Raw genomic sequence first — 22,206 nt, forward strand, 5'->3', positions numbered from 1 at the left:
ATTTTTCTTCTGCAGGATTAGAGGATTTATTGCTCCACAGGGGGTGAGGAGACAACCTTGCTGGGCATGGCTAACTCTAATCAAAAGACTTTTTCAACCTGAATTTGCAGGAGTTGAGCCTATCATCTCTGAGATAACCTGATTGTTCTCTGGTCTACATGCAGACAGTACAAACTTTGTTCTCCTTGTCTTCACCAAAGTATCCCTCGTTTTAGTCCAAGCTACTGACTTGACATACCATTCCTGGTATCTGCAGAAATAGCAACTCTATCCCTGTGGGTCAAAAAGCAATTAATGAAACAGTTGATTAAGTTTTACAGGCCTCCTAAACCCAAATGATTTCAGACTATATTCCACTCATACTGCAGGCAGCTTGGGCTAATTAGCAGGAATTTTGGTAGTCTGCTCACCTTCGTATTTTCTAGATCCTACTAGGTAAGAGTATCCAGGCTGTGATAATAACACTTTTTAAAACCCTCTTAAAATACAGGTTTGGCTGAAGAGCTGAACTTTAGGAGTAGCTGCTCTTCTACCCTTACTGCAGATTTGCAGCCAGACACTTGCCTCTGTCTTGGAACAGTTAGTGGCTATAAATGATGAGAAGCAAGTAGGAGCACTGATACTGCCTGAAAAAAACAATCAGGAGGTTGCAAAAGTTTAAATTTGTCAAGTTGTGAAGTGAATAGGATAAAAAGCCATCATTGATAGCCAGGGAAGCAAATGCTCATGGAAGTGGCAGAACAATCAGGTAAAGCAGCACCAGAACTGTCTCCTTTCACTTAGCAGTCACTTTTGGAGGGTTCTGCAGGAAAACCTGGACAGGAGCTGTCAGAGAAGACAAGGTCCCACGAACTTGCCTGAGACATAAGGAGACAGCTTGAGGAGACATGATCAATTTTGTTGTCATGGAGTCAGCAGCTAATTTATTGCAAGTCAGAAAGGTAGAGTGTGAGGAAGGGCAATTTTTCCAAGATTAGAGAAGTAGAGCACTTGTAAGCAAAGAAAATGAAGCAATTTAAAATAATGGAGGGCATATTAGGACATGAAAGGTAGAGGGACAGTTTAAGTGCAAAATTGATTACCTTCCCCATAGCTGTTGAAAAGACCAAACTCTTAGCACAACTGACATCTTTGTAGAAAACTGAATCTCCTGAAAGCTGGGAACAACATACAAACATACAAATCATCCCTTTGTCTTGTGTAAGATCTTTAAAAAGTAGGATATTCCAATGTAATGAAAATGCATTATTTTCAGCAATGACAAGGCAAATAATACCACCTCTACCTAATCCTTTCTATATTTGGTAGGGTTTGCTGAGAGTTACAGCCTTTACTTGAGTAGCTCCATTCTGGGCAGGAGAAGATGAAAGTGAGAAATTGTCTTGTAAAAACACATGTCCCCAAGAGAAAATTTAAGGCAAAGAGGATTTCCAAAGTGTAAACAGAAGTGTGAATCATTGCTAGTGGATGTTAAGCTTCATGACTGCTTTTTACTTCAATTTGCATAGTTGCACTTTCAGGCTGCCTTTAGGTGATGTACAATCTTTCTAAATCTTTTATTTTCCTCCTATGGACAAGGATTCATGTCAAAGCATAACTGATCTAGAATTTAGTAAGGAAAAGTATTTATCAGTAGTGATACAGCTGCCTTTCTCACTCCCTCTCTAGTAGTAATATTTGTGTTAATATATGTCTTTTTTACACTGGTTTTATACAGGCTGGAAGTAAGATCCTCCACGATCAGGGAACTGACCACAGGAGGGCTGGAAACTCTATGAACACCAAGCAGTGAATGTTTGCCCAATGCTCTCAACTACAAATACCCTAAAAAACCACAAATTATGCATTTTTCACTTAATGCTGCAGGAGAGAAAGTAGCTTTTCAAACAGCTTTCCTTACCCAATGCTGAAAGCCCTGCAAGCTGCCTAATTTAATAATTGACCCTGTCTCTCTCTTGCATTGAATTGTGATGTGCTGGACTCTTCTACGCTGCCCTTCTCTCAACTCCTGAACACCTTGATCTGCAGGCTGAAAAACAAAGAGGTAGAAGCAGCACTGTGAAAGGCAGAAAAGAGAGACTTTTTTTTTTTCCAGTGAGACAATCAGAATCAGTTTCTGTTTTCCCTGACATTTCACAAATTGCAATCCAGAGCCCTGAGCTTCTTGCCTCCTGCTCAGAGCTCTCAGGGTGCAGCGGAGAGAGACTCAGATGAGATGCAGATGATGCAGATGGGGATGCTCTCATCACGCATTTTCAGTGTGATTGTTTTTGTCTTAAACACAGCTATGAAGAAATCCCCTCGCTGTCACCACTGGTGGGAGGCACCCACACCCCGGTAATCCATCAGTGCAAGGAGTGTGCTTGTGAGACGCCAGCAGGGCTGGGAGTCACAGGGTGTGGATTGAGGCTGCTGATTTTAACTCTGGTGTGTTGGAGACTCTGCCTGCCCTGGGGCTGGGAGATGTCTCCTGCTGCCTGGGGCTGATCAAGTGAGGTACACAGCGGTGGGCACTGATAACAGCTGCACGTTGTCCTCCATGTGCTTAGAGAAGCTCCTTTGTTACAGGAAGAAAAAAATCCACTTCAGAAATACTGGAGAGGTTTCTTAGGTGCTGAATCCATGAGCCTGTGAAACCCAGGGCTTTGCTACAGGTTTTAATCAGCTCAGTGTTTATTCAAAAAGAGGCATAAAGCCTTTAAAAATTAGCCTTATTTTTTACTAGGACTCAAAGTCAATTCTATATTAGCTCATACTTCTGGAAACGTCTCAGTCAGAGTTTGCATGTACATTCCTCCATGAGAACAGTATTAATCACACTCCTGCCATCTCAGGGTGCTGGAGTACCTCTGCATTTCCCAAGCATTTCTTTTTCTTTTTCTTCATATTCTTCAAGTCCACACACTATGGTGACTGCCACACGAATGCCTAGCAAATTTACCACCTTCCTTTCTGAACACCGTGGGTCTAGAGCAGGCTGTAATACTTCACAGACCCACAATCTCTGTAAAACAAAATTTTGTTTACTCTTTTTATTTTACTCTTACTTTTCCACTCTAGTGGAAAATCTTAAACATGACCACTCAGGACTAACAAAGTAGGAGGCAAGCAAAATAGCATTTCTTACCTGAAGAATTTTCGCACTTGACAACTTCTGAAATTTGGGGGCAAAATGCCTACTATGTTTGCCCTCAAATTATTTCCAAATCAGCAAAATCTGTAGTGTTTATTTGCACCATATATATATATCTATCACTTATATATATCTTATACATCACTCCTGCTATATATCACTACTACTAGTGATATATAGCAGGAGTGATGTATAAGATATATATAAGTGATATATAAGATATATATATATATAGTGGAAATAAATAATATTTATTTATATAAATATATATTTATTTACATATTTATAAATATATAAATACAAAGGCCATTGCTAAGTTGCTAGGGATGCCTTGTGCTAAAGTGATCAGATTAAAAGTGGAAAAAAAATACTTGGGCTGTAAGGAGCCTCCTCCCCTTCTTAACATGTGCTGTGGAATGATGCCACCTGCAGCAGGTCACAGATGTCAGTGCAGATGGTGTCACCTTATGTAACCTGGCAGGGGCCTTACAGTACTAGGACACTGTGTCTGGATCAGATTATACAATTGTGGAGGATGTGTTTGAGCCTGATGGCACAACCCAGCACATGGGCTGGGGCCTCTGTCACCCTACGTGCAATGTGAATTACAAAGGACTCGGAGAAACTGGGACCTCTGGCAGTCAATAATTAAAATATGTAAGGTCTCCAATACAAGCAACCTCAAGTAAATAAGGATGAAAACAAGGCACAAAGAATGGCATAGGAGGTGGTGGCAGCAGTGTGCTCAGGAGTACAAGGAGGGAGGTGTTGATCCCTGCACTGGGTAAGGAGGCTCTGGAGCTCCAGCTGCAGGCTCCTATGGATGCTGCTGCTTCCGGCTGCAGCCAGGAGCACCATTCCTGAGCAGACTCCTCCTGTGTACTGTGAACTTGTGAAAAATGCGTATTTTTGGCAAATATTAAAATGAATATTATATGTGTTATGTTAGACAGTTATGGTGTATTAATTTTCTTAAGTAGTGTGTTAAATATAGTTTTAGGTTATAATATAAGGTTATAATAGAAACTATGTATGTGGGATATTTTTTTAAAGAAAGGAATGAGGTACTCGCACCAGATAGCAGCCACAGGACACCTAAATCTTTCAGAGAAAGAGAATTTATTGCTCCATTGTCAGAAGAAACTGACTTCTTCCTGCCTCGCTCTTCCCTGAAGACACCGTTAGGATTAAGAGGAAGAAATTGACACTGACCACACAGAATCCTGTATTTGAATGGAATTTATGCATCGTGTATGAGGTGTATGAATATGCAACAGGTTATTGTTTTTAAGGGTTAATCCTCTGTTAATGTGTGTCCTTTTTCAGGATTATTTTGCCCAGAAAAAGGTACCCGGACTGTCCATAACTCTTTATTTTTATTGTCTCATATTGTCCTAATCCAAATTGTCCAAATTTTTATTACTCTAATTATATTGCTATTTTTATAACCATTTTATTACTATTAAACTTTTAAAAATTTTAAAAACAAGCGATTGGCGTTTTTCTCAAACTGAAACATTCTTAATGTACATAAATAGGCTATTCCCAATACTGAAGTATTTGGGGACTGTGTGTGTATGTGTGCGCTCATTTCTTACTAATGAATGCCTTTACCTTTTTCTAATGGTCCCATTTCCAATAAATCCAACTAAACTTCAATGGTTTCCCTACCTTCTTGTCACACTTTACGAAGCTGCTATCTTTATTTCAATTTTAAATGACTTCCATTGGTCCCTCACACCATAAAACACAGTGAGGATTACCGAAGGACTTAAGATCACAGCCAGCAGAGCCTGTTTTATTCTTGTGCTGAGGGGCTGCAAGTCAGTTTCTCTAAGGAACATCAGCGAAGCCGCTGTGAAGAACAGCAGGCTGCCGGACACGGACTCGTGAAGTGGGAACTTCCAGGATCATCTTGGATGTCTGGTCAGCCTCACAATCACTTTTTCTTTTTCCCCCTTCGCTTTTTATCATCTCATACTCGCTGCTCGCTGGCCTTTCCCCACACCGTCCTCCCTCAGGTGCGTGCGGGGCCGCTCTCCCCTCCAGCGGCCTCTCCCTGCGCTGCCACCAGCGGCGGCCATTTTCTCTCCTTCTCCCCTTCCCCAGCCCTTCTCGCCCCTCACCAACGTCCCCCCCGGAGCCGCGGGCGGGACAGCGCCTCTCCTCCGCCCTCATCGTCCCCTCCGGAGGGCGCCCCGGGCCGCGGCTGCCGGCGGGGCTGGGGCTGGGGCTGGGGCGGCGGGCGCTGCCATCTCGCGGCCGCTGGCGGGGAACGGCCGCCATGTCGCCTGCCGGAGGGCGCTGCTGGCAGCGGCCGTGTGGAGACGCCCGCACTTTAGCCGCTTTTTAGTAGAAAAGTATTGCAAAATGTGGAACACGTAAAATTTTTTTACGAAGGGATGATCGTTAATGTTCGATCTTTGCATGCTTTCAAGCCTACTCAATAAGAAATGACCATGAAACAGCAGCCAACAGGCGCCGAGCCATGCGCAGGTGTTAGAAGGACAAGTGAATTGTTGGTAGAATTGCTTTGTTTAAGTGTAGAGCTCGGCTGGTTTTAATGCTCTGAGATGTAGGGGGAGGTTAATAAAGCTCGGGAAGAAGGATGTGCCACTGATAGCGGATATTATTCTGGATAATGCAGAATTTACGGGCCACATGGACACTTGGCAGAACCCACAAGATAAGGAAGAAACCAATAAAGCCAACTCAGCAATTGTGCTGGAATCAGTTCCAGCGGGGTGAAAGGTAATCCTGGCAGGGACAGACCGTGATCACTGACTCTGGAATATATATTTGTGGAATACCTGGGAGCAGCCAGGCTTGTACAGCCCTGAGGTGAACACCAATGTGTCTCTCAGTGTGTAATCACTGGTGTGTTGCACACCCGGTAGTGAATTTGATTTTTTTTTGACAACAAATGGGTTTGTGAACCAGTGAGCAGCTCTGGGGCTTCTTACCCACAAAAATAAAAGGGGGCAAAAGGGGGTTAGTCTGTCTTGAGTCCTTTGTGGGCCCCCAAGGGTGAGGAGGCAGAGCTGGAAGACCTGCCACTTTGGATTTCTCTCGGTGACTTTTTTGTCTTAGAGAAATCCATGTTGACACATTCCAGAATTATCCTCAGCTTTTCCTGCATCTGAAGGCAACTACCAGATCAGGATTTCTGCACTGAAGGCATCACAGCAGGGTGATCTTGCAGTGCAGGTGCTCCATTTTGTTGGGGACCTCAGCTGTATTTTAGGTATCTTTTAAGGATGGAACATGGCATAGCCAGCATACCTATATTGTATCTCCCAGCCCAGACATTTGTAGGGCATTATCTGAACAAGGAAATGATGAACAGGAGCACAAAAGTTTGGGCAAGTGCTGGAGCTTCAGGAAGAAATTCTTCCTGTGAGCATGGGGACCACACTGGAAGAGGTTGCTCAGAGAAGCTGGGCTGATAGCCCATCCCTGGAAGTGCTTAAGGCCAGGTTGGGTGGAGTTCTGAAAACCTGTTCTAGTGGGAGGAGTCTCTGCCCATGGCAGGGGGTTGGAATGAAATTGTCTTTAAGGTCACTTTCAACCCAAACCATTCAGTGATTCTATGAGCAGATTTCCAACCAACCTTCTCTGCTGCTGTTCCATCGCTTAGTTTCTCTCTCCTTCAAGATTTTAACGTGAATTGTTCAGATGTTAATTGATTTAAAACTGCACTATTTTGTCAGCCACTAGGAAAACAGAAGTTGTAAAGCCTTAGAAAACCCAAATGCACCTACCTCCTCTTAAGTCTCAAATATATGTAAACTTAAATATGTATTTACTTAGGACTACAATTCACACAGTAAAAATTGGCTTCCCACTTTGAAATGAGCACCTGCTCTGGGATGTTAACATATGTTTCTCTGGAAGATATCAATGGGAAAGAAAAGCCTGGAAAACAGCCACTGAGAGTTGTGCCTGATGGCTTTTGAAGCTGTTCTGCGACCTGTAGACATCAGACTTTAATCAATAAATCTGTCTCTATTTTCACTGTAAGGTGAAAAATGTTTGCAGTGCCAAAGCTGAAAGGCACATTTTTTTCCCCACTACTCAACAATTTTTTTCTCCTCGTGTTCATTGGTGACAGAAAAGGAGCTCTGTAGAGATGCAGTACATTTCATAAATTAGTTCCCATCAGAGATATGTTGTTGATTCCTGGACAGCAAACAGGGAATGCTGGAGGAAACACTTAATACACATCAGCTTGGCAGCAAGAAAAGAGTAAACACACTTGCTGAATTGTTTTGTTTCGGTCTGGGGTGGGGGGAAATGAGCCAAAAACGTCAGGTAGCAGTTAGGATCCAACTGGTAAGCACTGATGAGAGACTGTGCTGTTGACCAGACTGCCAAGGAAATCAGGGGGAAAAAAAATAATCCCATGCAGTGTATATTGCTTTTGGGATTGAAGCACAGTGTTGAGGCCATACATATGGCAAAGTAGCCTTCTTCTTGGGGATACACTGTGCTGCTGCAAACACTTGCTTTCTGAGAATTGCTCAGGCTTAAGGGTCAGCCCCTTGATCCTCTCTGACTTGGGAAAGAGGCTAAAAGATTAAAAAAAAATCCTACAGAAATAAAGAAACAAACTCTAAAAACTGCTCCTGGAAAAATATGGGCATACATGCAGGAGTAGGGTAGCTGTATTCCATGCCTGTGGTCAGCATGAGGTGGCAAAAAGGCAAAGATTTCTGCCACTGAGGCTGTGGCAAATGTAAATCTGGGAGAAATGTGGCTGCTTGTTTTGTCAGAGATCACCCTCAATATTGCAGATGTTCCTTAACCAGAGGCAGCAGAACTGATTGTTCTACTTTCAAGGTTGTTGCTGTAGAAGCTAAGTAAAGGGATTTAGGGATGAAATTAATTCAGTGATTGTTCTGTCCAGGGCAGAATGATGAAAGGGAAAGAATCCCTGATTTAGAGACTCTGGAAATGGGGAATGCAAAGAGTTAGGGAAAATGTGTGGTTTTTCTTTGTTTTTCTTGTCACTCTTTCAAACCAAATGTCTGATTGTACAAAAAAGTGTGTAGCCAACAGAGCTCCAGAGCAAACAGAAGCCTGAGCTTTGTAAATTGAAGGGAAGGCAGAAAAGACCCTTGTGCCAAACAGAGTCACCTGTTCAAGCCTGGTATTTAGAGGCTGTTTTATATGGGAAAATATATACCTGCCCTTGATGGATTATGGTCTTGTGAGGATCCCACACTACAGTTTTAAAACATCCTTTGGATGAATAGGCAGTGGACAGAGACAGTAAGAAACTGGACAAGGCTCAGGAATGGAATTTGGTCTCCAGTCTTTGGCCATTTTAGTGGAAACTGTCCAGCTCTGCTCTCAAAAGCTGCAGAGTTTGTACAGGTCCCTTGCCCTGTTTGTGACTGGATTCTTGGACACCCAAGGAGACCTCATATCACAGAACAGCTGTGTTCAGGAAATTGTTTAGATGACCTTTACTTTTTAATGAGCTGCCCTTTACCTTAGTGAAAAATAACAGCTGGTTGTTCTGTAATGAGAAGAAAAGGCACTTGCTCTGTTCTGAGATCTGCAAACTGGAATCATAATTCCCAGTCTCTGCTTTCCTCCCACTTCATCCTGTTGGGAAATGGGAACGGATTTCTTAATTCCTGAAACATGGTTTGTCATTTGTGTTAATATAAGCAGGACAAACTGTCCTTAATTCTAATATTAATTTTGTAAGTCACCATGATATAAATGGTGAGTGCTCTGCACTGAGTCTGTTACCATAGAAAAGCAAAATGCTGCCTATTCCTGTGCTGCTGCATTGCATTCACACTCTGAGAGTCATGATTGTGGTTAATCTGCCTTCTGTGATTTGGTGGTTGTTTGTAAGAAGTGAGCGCCTCTTAGGAGACTTATTATTAATGTTTTCTTCCTTGTATTTCATTCTCTGATTGGGAAAAAATACTTGCCATGTAAACCTGCACTCCCCGTTCCACATTGCATCTCTTCTCACTGCAGCTAATTTATTTTTAATAGATTGAAAAGTGCTAGTGTGCTGTGGTCTTTCATCTCCATATGTTTAAAATGGCCTTTAGGTGAGATCAGATTTTCTTCAAAATTCGAGCCTCTGAAGCATTTCTTTATCCCTGGTACTCTTCTGTTCTTGTTTTTACAGTAGCTGTTGTCAATCTGCTTTGCTCTGTGATCTGTGGTGGAGAGGGGTCTGTAGCTCCAGATTGCAGTTACCAGAAGGAATGTTTTATTTTGCTGACTAGAAGAAGGCATCTCATTTTCTGAAACCAGGTGGTCTGTTCACCTTTGCTTCTTTTCCTTGCTTGCTTGTTTGCAAACTGTTCAATGAGCTGATGCAATGCTACCATATGCCAGGTTTAGTCCCAGGAAGATAAGCACGGCAAACTTTTAATGGGCTACAGATCATTTTAAAGAAATAATTTTGCTGATAGCAAAGAGACAGTGCTCTGTGTCTAAAACATGAACTGATCAGCAACTTGCCCAATACAAGCAAAATATGTTATCTTGTTTTTATTCTTCTCCAAAGAGAGATCTTTTTGGAATTTATTACTGACAAATGCTTAGGAGATTAACCTGTTTTCTTAATGGTAATTTGTAGTGGTGGTATAATCTGCTCTGTGTAATGCTCCCTTCCCCAGAGGAAATGAAATCAGGTCCAGCATTAAGAAACCCTGTTGCTGTGGGTTTGCCCTCACTGATACTTACGCCCATCAGTGGAAATGTTTTTGATTCCCCTCTGCAGGAGAGGCACCCCTCCATGTGTGTGGGCTGGACTGTTCCTGGAAATGTGCCATAGGACAGAGGGGTTGGATTTTCAGTGTGCTCAGGCAAGGTGTATTTATGACATTAGATGGGTGAAGGCGGTGGAATATGTCAATGCATGCAGCCCTTTCTCCTTTATTTGTTTAGTTAGCTTGTTGAATTAAAGCTGATTTTAGCAGGGATAGTCAAAGGAGCATTCAGCATGTTTTGGAAATTCCCCATGGAGCAGTCTTTTCAGCAGCACAGCTTAGTGGCAAAGTTCCTGTGCTCCAGCCAGGAGTAATAAAGCAGCAGGGTGCTGATAGCTCGATGAAAAGAGCTCTAATTTCCTGTGTCTCTGTTAAAGAGTCCCCTCTCCTGGGGGGAGGGACATCCATGTGCAGCTTGGCCAGGGACACGTCAGTCATTCTGCAAAGCCACATCTCTGGAGCAGCAGCACTTCTAAAGCGCTCCCTTTTCCAGCTGGAAAATAAATCCACAAAGCGATTTTTACTTATTTATTTCTAATGGACTCCTTTGAGTTCCTTGAGGCCAGCACACAAAATTATCACGTTTCTACATTAGCATGACATGATGTAACCACAGGTACCCTACAGAGCTCTTGGTGGATAAACCTCAGCACCCAGAACATCCTCTCTCCCCATTCCTAAGTGTCTCCTGCTTAGTGGGGATAACAGCCAGTGGATTCAGCTAAGGATTATATTAACATCCAAAAAACGGCTTTCTCCACAGTATCTGGAAACAATGGGAACTAGAATTAGCAGGGAAGACAGGATATAAATGTGGTATTCTTTTATAGCTGAGGAACGTGGCTGGAAATGAGTTCACTGTGATGGATGTGCCGGTAGCTAGACATGCAGAAATGTGGTAACATATTTATCACACAGCCTGCAGTGTCATTTGTTTTTTATATCATTTGCTGCTAATCTTGGGCCTGTGCTTGGGTGGGGAAAGAAGAGGATCCAAAGGCTCTTGGATTTTTTCTTACATGTAATTTAATCAGTGGGCTAATACTTGGATATATGTAGGCTGGATGACACTAGGGAACTTGACCAGACTGGCTCAGAAACTTGTATTTTTGTCTCCACCTGGAATAAATTCTCATTAGAGTTATTGTCTTATTTTCCTTTTCCCACCCAAATGATAGTGCAAATTAATGGTTTTATTAACTGCAGCTCATGTTTACCATGTCTGGAAACTCCACCCTGGGAATAACACCAGAAGCATTCTCTGACTGTCCCTGGGCCAGGCTGCAAATGGTTCTCCCCACATTTGCTGAACAGGACAGGATTAAACTATAAAACAGTTGAAGGATGTGGATAGTAGGGTTGGGAGCCTTTGATCTTAGACCCAGTTCAGTCTAACAGTGGGAATTAGCTGTCCATTGGTAACCTCCACCTGGAAATCACCCTGAGAATTATTTCTTGGCCCAGGTGAAGTTGGCTGGAAATCTCTGGGGGCTTCAGAGGAGGCAGATGCCCACATGACAGAATTATTGTCCCAGGGTGTGTGGGTGCTCACAGTCTCTGCAGACACAGTGTTGGGCTTGGTTTTATTCCTGGGTTTGTCTTACTTAGGAAGAAGTCTCCTCCTAGGAGACCCAAATTACTCCTCCAACTGCTAGATAGGGGTGGGATATTCCATTTCCTGATCTTTCAGTTTCAAATATCTGATTTTTAGATAAAGAAAAAGAAATGCATGCTGTCACTTTTAATAAAAGCTGAACTTAGTGATGGCTTGAAGAGGATAAATTTGACAATGTCAGCTGTGTCCTCAGTATCGTCCAGTTTTAAGCCCATAAAAAATCTTACCATCATTTCTAGCTGCCATGTACAAGTTATTGCTTAAGCAACATTTTGTTAATGAAATGTTTTGCAATTCAAGCTTCTGTTGAGCAGGTAGGGCAGGCTAAGTGAAATAAAGATAAAATTAGGGTTGGTGGAAGGATACTGGATCTTAGACATGCACATACCTTGTAAATTTAGGGTGAATTAAATAGCTGCAGAGCTTAGTAAAAAGAAGAAGAAAAAAGAGGGGGGGGGAATTGCATTTCTGGTGTTGGGGAATATCAAAAACAGGAGTTCATTTTTAGTTTGGGCTTGTACTGTGATATTGTTCTGTTCAGAAGGAAGTGTGTGTGTACTGACAAAATGCTGGCAGCTGACAGAGCCAGAATTGATGTTAATGGCTGGGAAGACAGAGCAATGTAGCCAGTTAACAAAAGGGCTTGATCTGTGCAGAAGATGATTTTGAGCAGATACACACATCTATAGAAAGCAAGATTAATTTAGAGACCTTTGTCATTAAAGCAGATTTTTGTATGGTTTTGTGTGGGATTTAAGGGGGATTAAATGTTTGACATCACTTTGCCGGCACAGGCTATGTCGAGGAGGTTACTGAGCGGGTGATGGAGAATTTAAACCCGCGCCTTTGCTGAAAGAGAGGCAGCCATGGAACAGAGCAAAGCAGCCTGGCCAGGCAAACTGCCCTGCCTACCACAGTGCTGAAAACAAGGTGCTTCTGGTTGCACAGCAGATGCTGCAGGGATGTAGAGCTGAGGGAATGTTTATGATTTGCCAAAATACGAGGGGAACTCGGCGAGGACATCAGAACTGGGATGCCCCGGTCTTCTCTCTTCAGGGATGCCTTGTTCAGGTGCATCTTTTGTCTGCTATGCTGTTTCTAAAGGGTAAAAACACTAACAAATAAGAAGTCAGCAAGGTGGATTGGGTGATCAGGTGCATTTCTCTTTTGGAAGAGATGGTCCTGGTCATGAAACTTCTGTTCCTCACCTGCCTGTGGCCAACAGCAGTGCTACACAGTTCTCACAGTCAGCATCACCGTCTTCATCGTCGGCATCACATGTCAATCTCAAGAAAACATAACAGGTAAGAAATAGACTCTATCTGTCTCTGTTCAACTGGTAGACTTCATGCTGTCAGCCACCTTTCAGCATACCCCATGGGTTCACTGCCCTGTTTTTCCAGTTGCTGGGTTTATAGTTTGCATAGTATTGATAGGATGTTCCCAAAACAGAAATGGTGAAGTATTAATTAATTTTTCATAACCAGACCTTTCACATTGTGATTTTATGAATGTCTCATAAATATGCAGTTATGTACCCACCCACACCCACACACATCTCTTTTACCTGGTGTGATACAAGGCTACCAGATTATTGCTGTGATGTTCCAAGTATTCTTGCCCTCTAACTCCCATCAAAAGAAGCAGAAATGCCTTCCAAAGTCCTATGCCAGTGTTACAAGGTGACTTCCATTACCCAAACAGCAGAGTAGCTACACTATAAAGCTACAGAAGACTTTTTTATGGCACTAAATTAGGTGAATTGCACTTTATTTGTAGTGATGGCAGAGCGTGTTCCCTTTCTGGAATATATTTAACGCTTTTAGACATTGAAAATTGGTCTTGGCCTTTCAATTGAGTAGCTGGTTGAAAATTAATAATGATTGAGAGGTTTTTACCTGTATATTTCTGGGCAAAGTGTCAGTGCTTTTCCCCAGGAAGGCAGCTCACCTCTGCCATGTGAGGTCTCTCAACCTGTTTCTAGATTAATCTAATACTGTGTGAATAGACCAGTGGCTGCCAGTGATAATCCAAGAAAAATTCCTCTTTCCTGGGAGCTCATAGTTTATTTGTATAATATCACATTTTGAAGAAAAGTAACATAACTGGACTCCTCTGATGTGTTCAAGCTGCTTTTTTTCCCCTCAAGTTGCATGCTTTGCAGGAGGTGTACAGCTGTTAATCTCCTGTATCACTTCTCATGCAATCATCTACTTGGAACCCTCCAAGTCTTGATAAAATCCTGTTTAGAAATGCAAGGTAAGAGATGACACAACAGAGGTGCCCAGAGGTGTTGTGTCACTCAGGACTTCTGGGTTTCTGTTCAAAGTTACGGGTCTGAGTTTGGTGCAAGCCAAAAGCTCATGAAAAGAATGTCTATTCAGCAGGCTGGTTCAAACAGCCTGAGGGGTGGTGCACAATTATTTGTAATAACAAAGGAAAATAAGCAGAACGAGCCCCAGTATCAACATAAGATTTCATCTGGTGCTTTGCCAGTCTCAGGAAGCAGTTAAGAATCAAATGGAAACAGAATAAAGTACCTTGTTAGTGGCAGTGCCAAGGGAGGTCTGTTTTAAGCCCAGCTGCTACACTTTTGTCTGTGGTAAGAGGGGAGCATATGCTGCTGTTGTTTGCTCTTGTTTTATCCTGTTCTGCCTTAGCTGAGAGCAGTTGCTCCATCATTGACATAAAGAATCACAAAGCAGGAGGGAACCTGGTGGTAGGGGACAGGAAATTTTGTGGCATCCTGATGACAATCCTCTTGCACCACCAGTGCTAGCACAGCGTCCTCTGCATCGTCACAGATCTTTACTGGCACATGCAGATGAATCCACGTGACAGTCCTGGGAGGCAGGCACAAGTGTGTTATCAGAAAGGAAGAAGAGGAGCAAGGAGGAATCCCTCTGCTGCTGCCTGGTGTGGCAGTTCTCTGTGTACAAGGCAAGCTTTGGCATCCCACATCCTCGTTTCCAAGGTCCTGGTGATTTTCAGCTGGGAAGAAGACTGGAAAAGCTGAGCCACAGAGGATCCCAAAGCTTAACAGCAGCAAATCAGCTTTTCTCTGCAAAGGATCCAAGCCTGTTTAATTTCTCTTTGTTTCATTCTCTGCTTTTGTTCTAAAGGCTGCATTATCCTCCAGTACATTGCAGCAGGGTCTGACTTTCCACCAGCATCTTTTTCTTTCTGGGGAACAATCTTTCAAGCCAGCACTAGAGTTATTAGGGACACAGCTGACAGATGGCCTTGGTTAAAAGGGTGGCCTTTTAAAAAGAATCCCATGTGAAAATGTTACTTAACCTACAAGTTCCACTGTTTTAATAGAGTAACCCAATTCTCCCTCCAAAGCTGTTTGTCTGTGTTCTCCTGTAAAGAAGATTTTAAAGCATTAACCAAAAGTACATGAGAAACCGATTATTCTCATAGTCCATTTCCTACAGCAAAGAACAAAACATTTGATTGTCAAAATATTAGGGTTTTTCTTAGTACATATTGCTGATGTTACTGAACAATTAGAAATGCACTTTCATATACATGAGAGAGAACTGTGCAATTTTGAGTATTTCATTTATCTGGGCTTCAAGGCTTGATGAATGTATTTAAACATTTAAGAGGTCACACTGCTGGATTACCCCACAGACTCCCCTTGGAATAAGATTTCTCTAACTTCTACCTTTTGAATACCTTTGATTTAGTATTAGCCAGAGTATCTTGGGGACACAACATTGGAAAGAAACTTATGGCCATGATATCCAGCGTATTCTTTTCCCAAATGCACCTTAATAGTATTCTTCTCATAAACTTACTGGTTTAATTCTGAATATGAAAGGATGGTAGGGGAAAAAACCTCTCTCTAGTTTCCTACGAGAACTTTTACCATATCATTAGCAGAGCTCTGAAACAGAACAGCCAAGCAGGATCTTTCCAGAGATCCCTGTACTACACTGAGTTTATAACAAGGGCTTACAAACACAACCTTGGATGAATAAGGACAGGGCAAATAAGATATTTCCCCCTAATATTCACAGCTGTACCAAGCCACCAAATTTCCTCCAGTACATCCTGTGTTGGATGTAATTTTTGTAGATTTAGTGATCTTCAGTGGATTTCTTTCCCATGAGCTTGTCCTATTCCTCCTTGAACCAGCATAAACTTTGGATAGCCTGATAAGTTCAAGACAGCCAGATGGGACACAAACCACTCATGCCATTGGTTTATGGAGCTACACTGATGACATTAAGTGATTAAATGCTTTAACCAAAAATGATCTCAGTACCCTTGAGCAGACCTTTAGCCTTTCATTTGCTAATGGTTTTCAAGGCTAGGTAGGAGCAGCTAAATTTGTCTTTAAAAGCCTGACACGTCTTTGTCCATTGTTAATTAATTCTGAATTAGCTGCTTTGGTTTTGTAGGCAGTGACTAACTGCTCTTTGAGATCTCTGGCAAATGCCAAGGTCCATGCAATAGTATTCAGCCAAAAAGTTAGTGCTCCCAATTATTTAATATAGAAGTACCAACAAGAGTGAATTCCCTATGTGATCTGGAACAGTTCAAGTGCTTTTTATGACCTCCTTTGGAATGTTATTGTAGATTGCCATTTAATTGATATAATATAAGCCCTTGTCTGAAATACAGCTATGGGAAGAACAGCTATGAGTGGAAGCAGTAGTTTCTTGAGCATGTGCCTCACTGAGACCAGTAACTTTTTATCATTGCCCAGATCTACACTAATACCAGGGTTCTCTTTTTTACTATGACTGCAGCTAGGTAAAGAGAGATTTCCTGTCCTTAGGTGCATCCCTCTTCTAATGGTTTCACAAAACTATCTGCTAATGTTTTCACAAAAATTTCTTCCTCAACAGGGCTGTCAAGTTCTGGGACAGGCTGTCCATGGAAGGGATTGATTCACAAAGCATGAAAAGACATGTTATTATTAGAAATGTACAGTTCTTATAGAAACAATGGTGGACTTAAGACCTGATTGGCCTTTAGGAATCTTCTCTCACCCTATTGGTGAGCTATGAATAGCACATTCTGGAGAACCATATCTATAAACAGTGGTTACAGAAAGAGAGATAATGTTTGAATCCTTCTCTCTAAGTTTCCCTCAGCTTCCCAGGAAAATCCTGGGAGAGCCATGTTTCTCTCTGTTCAGAAAATATGCGGTTACCACAAGTCCTGGTAACTACTGTCACAACAAAATGTGGTCTTTTATCTGATGACATTCCCAAAGGAACCCCAGACTTTAGAATTACATGATTGAGCAAAGATTTCACTACTTCCCTTGCTGTGTTGGTGTGACAGGGATAAGCTTCAGGCCACCCACTGAAGGAATCCACCAGTCCCAGTGTAGATTTCCATCCCTCCTTGTGTGGCATCTCAGCAAAATTTATTTGCCAGTAATTTCCCCGGAGATCCTGTCTTTGTTACCCCTAACACAACTCTTTTGTTTGTGTCAGGGTTGTTTTTACAACAGGTTTCACACTTCCTTGGTATAGATTGTACAATATCAATCATTCTTCTCCCTATTACTACTTTCTTCAGATGCTTTAAAGGATTTTCTGTTCCCCAGTGGGTACTCTCATGATCCTGCTGGGCTATTTCTTGAAGGAGCAGAGGTGGAACTACAGCCTGTCCTGCTGGGGTAACAGCCCACCCACTTTCTTTGATCTCAGCCTCAAGAAACTGAATTAATTTGTGATCTCTCTGATCATATTTTGGGGTAAACTCCGACAAATCTATTTCTATCTGTGGTACCACTGCAAGAATGGCCTTTTCTGCAACCCCTCTTGCTGCTTTATCAGCAAAGTGATTTCCCAGTTCAGGGGCTGTTATCCCTTTTTGATGACCTCTGCAGTGCATGATAACTACTTCCATAGGCTTCCAAAGACTTTGCAGGAGTGTAAGAATCTGTTCAGCATGCTTAAGCTCATTACCTTGAGCAGTTAGCAGGCCATGTTCCTTCCAAATAGCTTTGTGGTTTAAAATCCCATATGATCTCTTCCCAGTGGCTTATTAAGTAGAAAATTCCTGCCCTGGTAGCTTATGTTTTGCCTCTCTTGTCCAGGGAAAGTCTTACTCAGTCACAGATTTGCTTCTAGTGAGGAGTTGTAATAGATGAATCAGTTCCAGCCTGCTTCTTCCAGTGAAATCCTTGGAGCATCAAACAGGCATTTTCCTTGGCACATCAGATGACAAATGACCTCATGCTTCCCAACTGTATTAGCTGTGCCATGGCATTCTGAACATAATTCATCATTTTCTCCTCTCCTGGATCCCGGGCAGCAGAATTTCCTCATGTAGAACATTGCAGCTGTTCAATTCTGCTGCCCATTGTACCCTGATGCAGGCTTGATCTGTGGTGATTTTAATTCTCTGAAGCGTGGGCTTGCATTTCACCATCCACATGATTTCATACTCAGAAAACTAAGGTCTGTATTTGAAATGCCTCATGGACCTTCTGATTGCCCTGGTAATTTGATTCAGACAGCACTGCCAGAGACATTCAAGAATACTGAGGTAAATTAATTTGTTCAAGCCCAACAATTCTGAGTAGCCCAGCAGCCACCTCATCATTCCTGTAACGTAGAAGTAATTTCTTGGGCTTCTTTATTAAGAAAAAAGTGAGAGAGAGGACAAAAAAAAGTAAATAGAGGCATACACCTTATTCTAAAGTATTCCATACCTTGCCTTAAGCAGTGTTTGACTACAAGGCCAATCCTCAGAACATTTCTATCGTTCAGTCAAAAGTAATAATTACAGTTGCTCACAGCAAAGTCCCCGAGAATCACAGAAGGCATGAAAGAAATTGTGTCTAGGGAGAGTCCCTTGCCTGTGGCAAAGCAGCTGTATTCAAGTCATTCCTGCAAATAAATGTCTGACCTATTCTAAAATAGCCTGAGTGAAAGGAATCTCAAAACCTGCCCAAGCAATGCATTCCCATGAGAACACTTCTGTGAGAAAGGTGTTCCTAATGTGTACACTAGAACATAAAATCATGAGATCATCTCATTCCAACCCCCCTGCCATGGGCAGGGACACTTTCCACTAGACCAGGTTTCTCAAAACCCCATCCAACCTGGCCCTGAACACTTCCAGGGATGGGCATCCACAACCAGCTTCTCTGGGCAACCTGTGCCTCACCACCCTCACAGGAAAAAATTTCTTCCTGATATCCAATCTAAACCTACTCTCTTTCCACTTAAAGCCAGTCCCCCTGCAAGTCCCTAGATCCAGGATCATCCTTTCTCAGTCCTTCTAAAAAAATTATGGACTCATTTGAGCTCCTAGGAAAAAAGCCACATTTATAAAAAAGGGGATCGTTGTCTCTGTAGTATGGATAATGCATGAAGTGGTTAAACCATGGATATGTGGTGTTAGTTCCAAGTTTGAATTGCAAGTGTTTATGTGAATAATAACTTTAAACAGCTCTATTCTCTTGTATAATGATAGCTGCAATCTCTGAGGAGAACAGCAGAGGATCTAGTAATTCTTCCTGGGATTTCTTATAAATAATTGGTGTTCTTCATGGACCTGGGCACCCTCATACCTCATTTTCCAACCCTTCCCAATATATCTTTCTCCAGCTTTATTAGCACAGTTGTTACCCTTAACATTCCAGGTTCAGCTGCCCAGTATTCCCAGATCCCCATTTCATTTGATCAGCACTGTGAATGTCAGGGCAGCAAAAATAAATAAAGTTTCTCAATTTTTTTTTTTATTTTATTTATTTAAACATAGCAAACGAGAAATTAAAATGAGGAAACTTGACAGCACAAAGGTCCGACCACTCAAAACTGAGCAGCTCCTTCACATAGAGGACCATGACTTTGCTCTGAGACCTGGATTTGGAGGTAAGCAGCACATGCCTGCACTGGGCTGGATAAGGGTTTGTCCTCTCTCTGGAAGTTTACTTGAACTTTGTAATTTCAAATGGAATGACAGACTTAATGACAGCACAGCTCAGTTGTTGTACTTCAGGAAATAAAGAAATACAGAAATAGTCAAAGACAAGGGGCTTCTCTGTGTTTAGTGTATCAATCGGAGAAACTGCTCAAATTGTCTGCTTTACAGAACTAAGTAAAAAATACTATTAGAATAAGGTTCTTTGAGAACAGTGATTCAAGTGTCCCTGTAGACTGCACAGCTAGTAGCAATTAGCAAATTACTTAGTCATCAGATTTGTTTTGAGAGATTGAAATGATCCATCAGTTCCTAAATCTGTTTGCTGTGTACAAAATTAAAAAAAAACACAACAAAAGCCACCCACAGGCCTTCAGGTTATTATGATATTGTTTCTGTCTTGTTGGGCACTGTGATGATTATTTGTTCATTTAACTAAATTGCATCTGGATCAAGGGAGTATTCAATGGGATGTTCACAGTTTGGATTCAATTTTGACTCTCCTTCATGGAAGGGAAAATGAGAAAGCTGCCCCACTAATAAGCTTTGTCTGAGCCTTTGCGTCACCACTTCCCTTTTCACGATTCATGAAAATGAGACTGAACTGCTCTGCATTATGAGGCCAAAAGGAAATATATGAGGACCAATAATCAGTTGTGTAGACAAACTGACAGATTTGGGAGGCAAGCTGAAGTCTGGGGAGCTGCTTTTGTTGACACCAGCTGCTGGGATCTGGGGCCTGCTGATTGTGCCAAGACAGAGAATGGGTAAGGAAAGCATCTTTGGATGCACTGGGAGAATGGGAAAGGGTTTCTTGTTACCATAGAAATGATGTCTTGTCAGACAGCAAAAACCTTGACTGGTTTTGAATAATAGTTGAGATACAGTCTGTTTCTTGGCAACAGAAATTCAGATTTTCTCCTGCCTAATACCTGTCTTGTCTAATATCTGTTAATCTGACATCTTCTTGTTACCTCGCAAGGAATGTAAATTTTTGAGAGTGTCACCTCAGAAAGAAGGTGGCACTTCCATGAAAGCAGACAGAGGTTTGGGATGTCCTTTATCACTGGATCATGCCAGAAAACACTATTGATGATGTACATAAAAGCAGCTTTGAGAACATATCTTGTGATCTGGCAGTTGTAATTTTCCACAGGCAGTGAGGATTTTTCACACCCAGGATTTTTCTCCTTGTCCTTTTTTTGTAGATGACTCTTCACAGAGCCCATCCAGTTCCTCTTGAAACCAGCTGTAGGTTTTCCACTGACTTCACTGCACAGGCCTCTCACTCATCACATTGCCCTGGCTGTGATTTCAGCTGAACTCCTGGCTTTCAGAAATAGCTTTTAGGAGGAGAGTGCCTCAGCTCTGCTTCTCCTCTGTCACCCACATGCCACACTGGCATGGGAAGCACCTTTTTTCTTCACACACTTCCAGATTTTCAGAACTCCCTTAAGATGTGGAATGTGAATCTCTCTTAGACTAAAACAGATCCACTGGCATTTTTACAGCACAAAGTGAAAAAAGTCCCAGTGAAATGAGTGTCAGTCCCAGATTTATACTCCAGAGTTCCTGTTTTACCATTGATTCCAGTGTGTTGCAGTAGTAAGGAGTGGTTTGGCTTTCATAAGGCAGTAGCAGAGATTTAACACACAATTGTGCCCTCATCAGTGGACAAATTTCTCTACAGAAACTTGACTCTGAATAACATCCCCAGGATTATTTTATGACAGCAGACATGGGGTGTGGGTTTCTCTGAACAGCAGTGATGATTAAGTGTGCAGCAGGAGGAATCTTACCTAGAGGAGAGGGAGAAATTAGAGATATCATTGCTACAGTCATTGCCAGAACTGTTACAACATAACCCTGAACTGCACCGAGACTTACAGCACTGTGGCTTTGTGCAGTTACCACAGGTGAAATGTTGAGTTTGTTTTCATCAAATTTAATGAAGCAGCTCTGTACTGTGACTCATGAGGGGCTTGTATCTGTCACATGTCACATCACATGATTTATTCAGCTCAGCACAGTGCATCAGTTTGCAGCAATAAAAAAACAGATCAGGAAGGCTGGATAAAAACCAAGTATTTATTCTTTACCTTTTTTATTTTAAAAAGTATTTATTCTTTACCTGTAGAAGAGGGATGGGTTTTTCCCCCTCTCCTATACCCCATTGTGATTTTCTGGGTATGTCAGGGAGTTAGAATGACAGATTTTGTTAATGTGGCTCCACTGTGCCCCTTTGCCTGAGAAGGTCAATCACCCTTTGCACCAGTTTAGGAGAAAAAGTAGCAGGGAAATTCATGCTGCTGCAGATTCCTCAGTTCAGGGAACTCTTAAATCTAAGTTTGCCTTGTTTGATTTCACTTAGCACAACACATGCCATGTAAATGAGCAGACCACAGGACCAAGAATTTTTAGTACCTACATTTAAGCTGTACAAAGAAAAAACAGAGGGAGCACATGCTGAATTTGGTTTGTAAACTGAGCAAACATGCACAGAGAAAAACATGGGGCAAATAAATATAGAACTGTTGGGCACTGATGCTACTGGCTGCAGTGTTACTGGGAATAATTGTGGAGGTGAGAGATCCATTTTTTGACCAAATGAACACAACTCTGCTGCCATTTATATGAGTGTATTTTGGCATTCATCTGTTGATTGTAGTGCCATTGCAGCTGCACAATCAGAATTTGACTCTCTGACTGTAAATTTTTAAATTTAGTCCTGACATTGTCAGTTTATTAGTAGATTATAGATCAAAGCCAGAGAAACATAGAGCATTGAGATGAAGCAAACCCAGCAACTTCTGGCA

The 22,206-nt window shown here is 42.0% G+C and overlaps 1 protein-coding gene across 3 annotated transcripts in view; it reads left to right on the forward strand.

Moving 5' to 3' along the window:
- The first annotated feature begins 4,956 nt into the window (after positions 1-4,956).
- The window catches only part of GABRR3 (gamma-aminobutyric acid type A receptor subunit rho3), a 34,711-nt gene continuing 17,461 nt past the window's right edge, over positions 4,957-22,206 (forward strand). Inside the window, exons 1-3 of one of the 3 annotated variants that reach the window (XM_071433787.1) lie at positions 4,957-5,059; positions 12,666-12,795; positions 19,229-19,341. In XM_071433787.1, coding sequence (XP_071289888.1) covers positions 5,053-5,059; positions 12,666-12,795; positions 19,229-19,341 — 250 coding nt within the window. In that variant the 5' untranslated portion in view covers positions 4,957-5,052. Of the gene's footprint in view, positions 5,060-12,595; positions 12,796-19,228; positions 19,342-19,985; positions 20,158-22,206 lie in introns of those variants that run through there. The other 2 variants (XM_071433788.1, XM_071433789.1) reach the window with 2 other exon arrangements.

Source organism: Agelaius tricolor, unplaced genomic scaffold (genome assembly GCF_023055355.1).
Source record: "Agelaius tricolor isolate 1412-34295 unplaced genomic scaffold, bAgeTri1.0.p SCAF_9, whole genome shotgun sequence".
NCBI lineage: Eukaryota > Metazoa > Chordata > Aves > Passeriformes > Icteridae > Agelaius > Agelaius tricolor.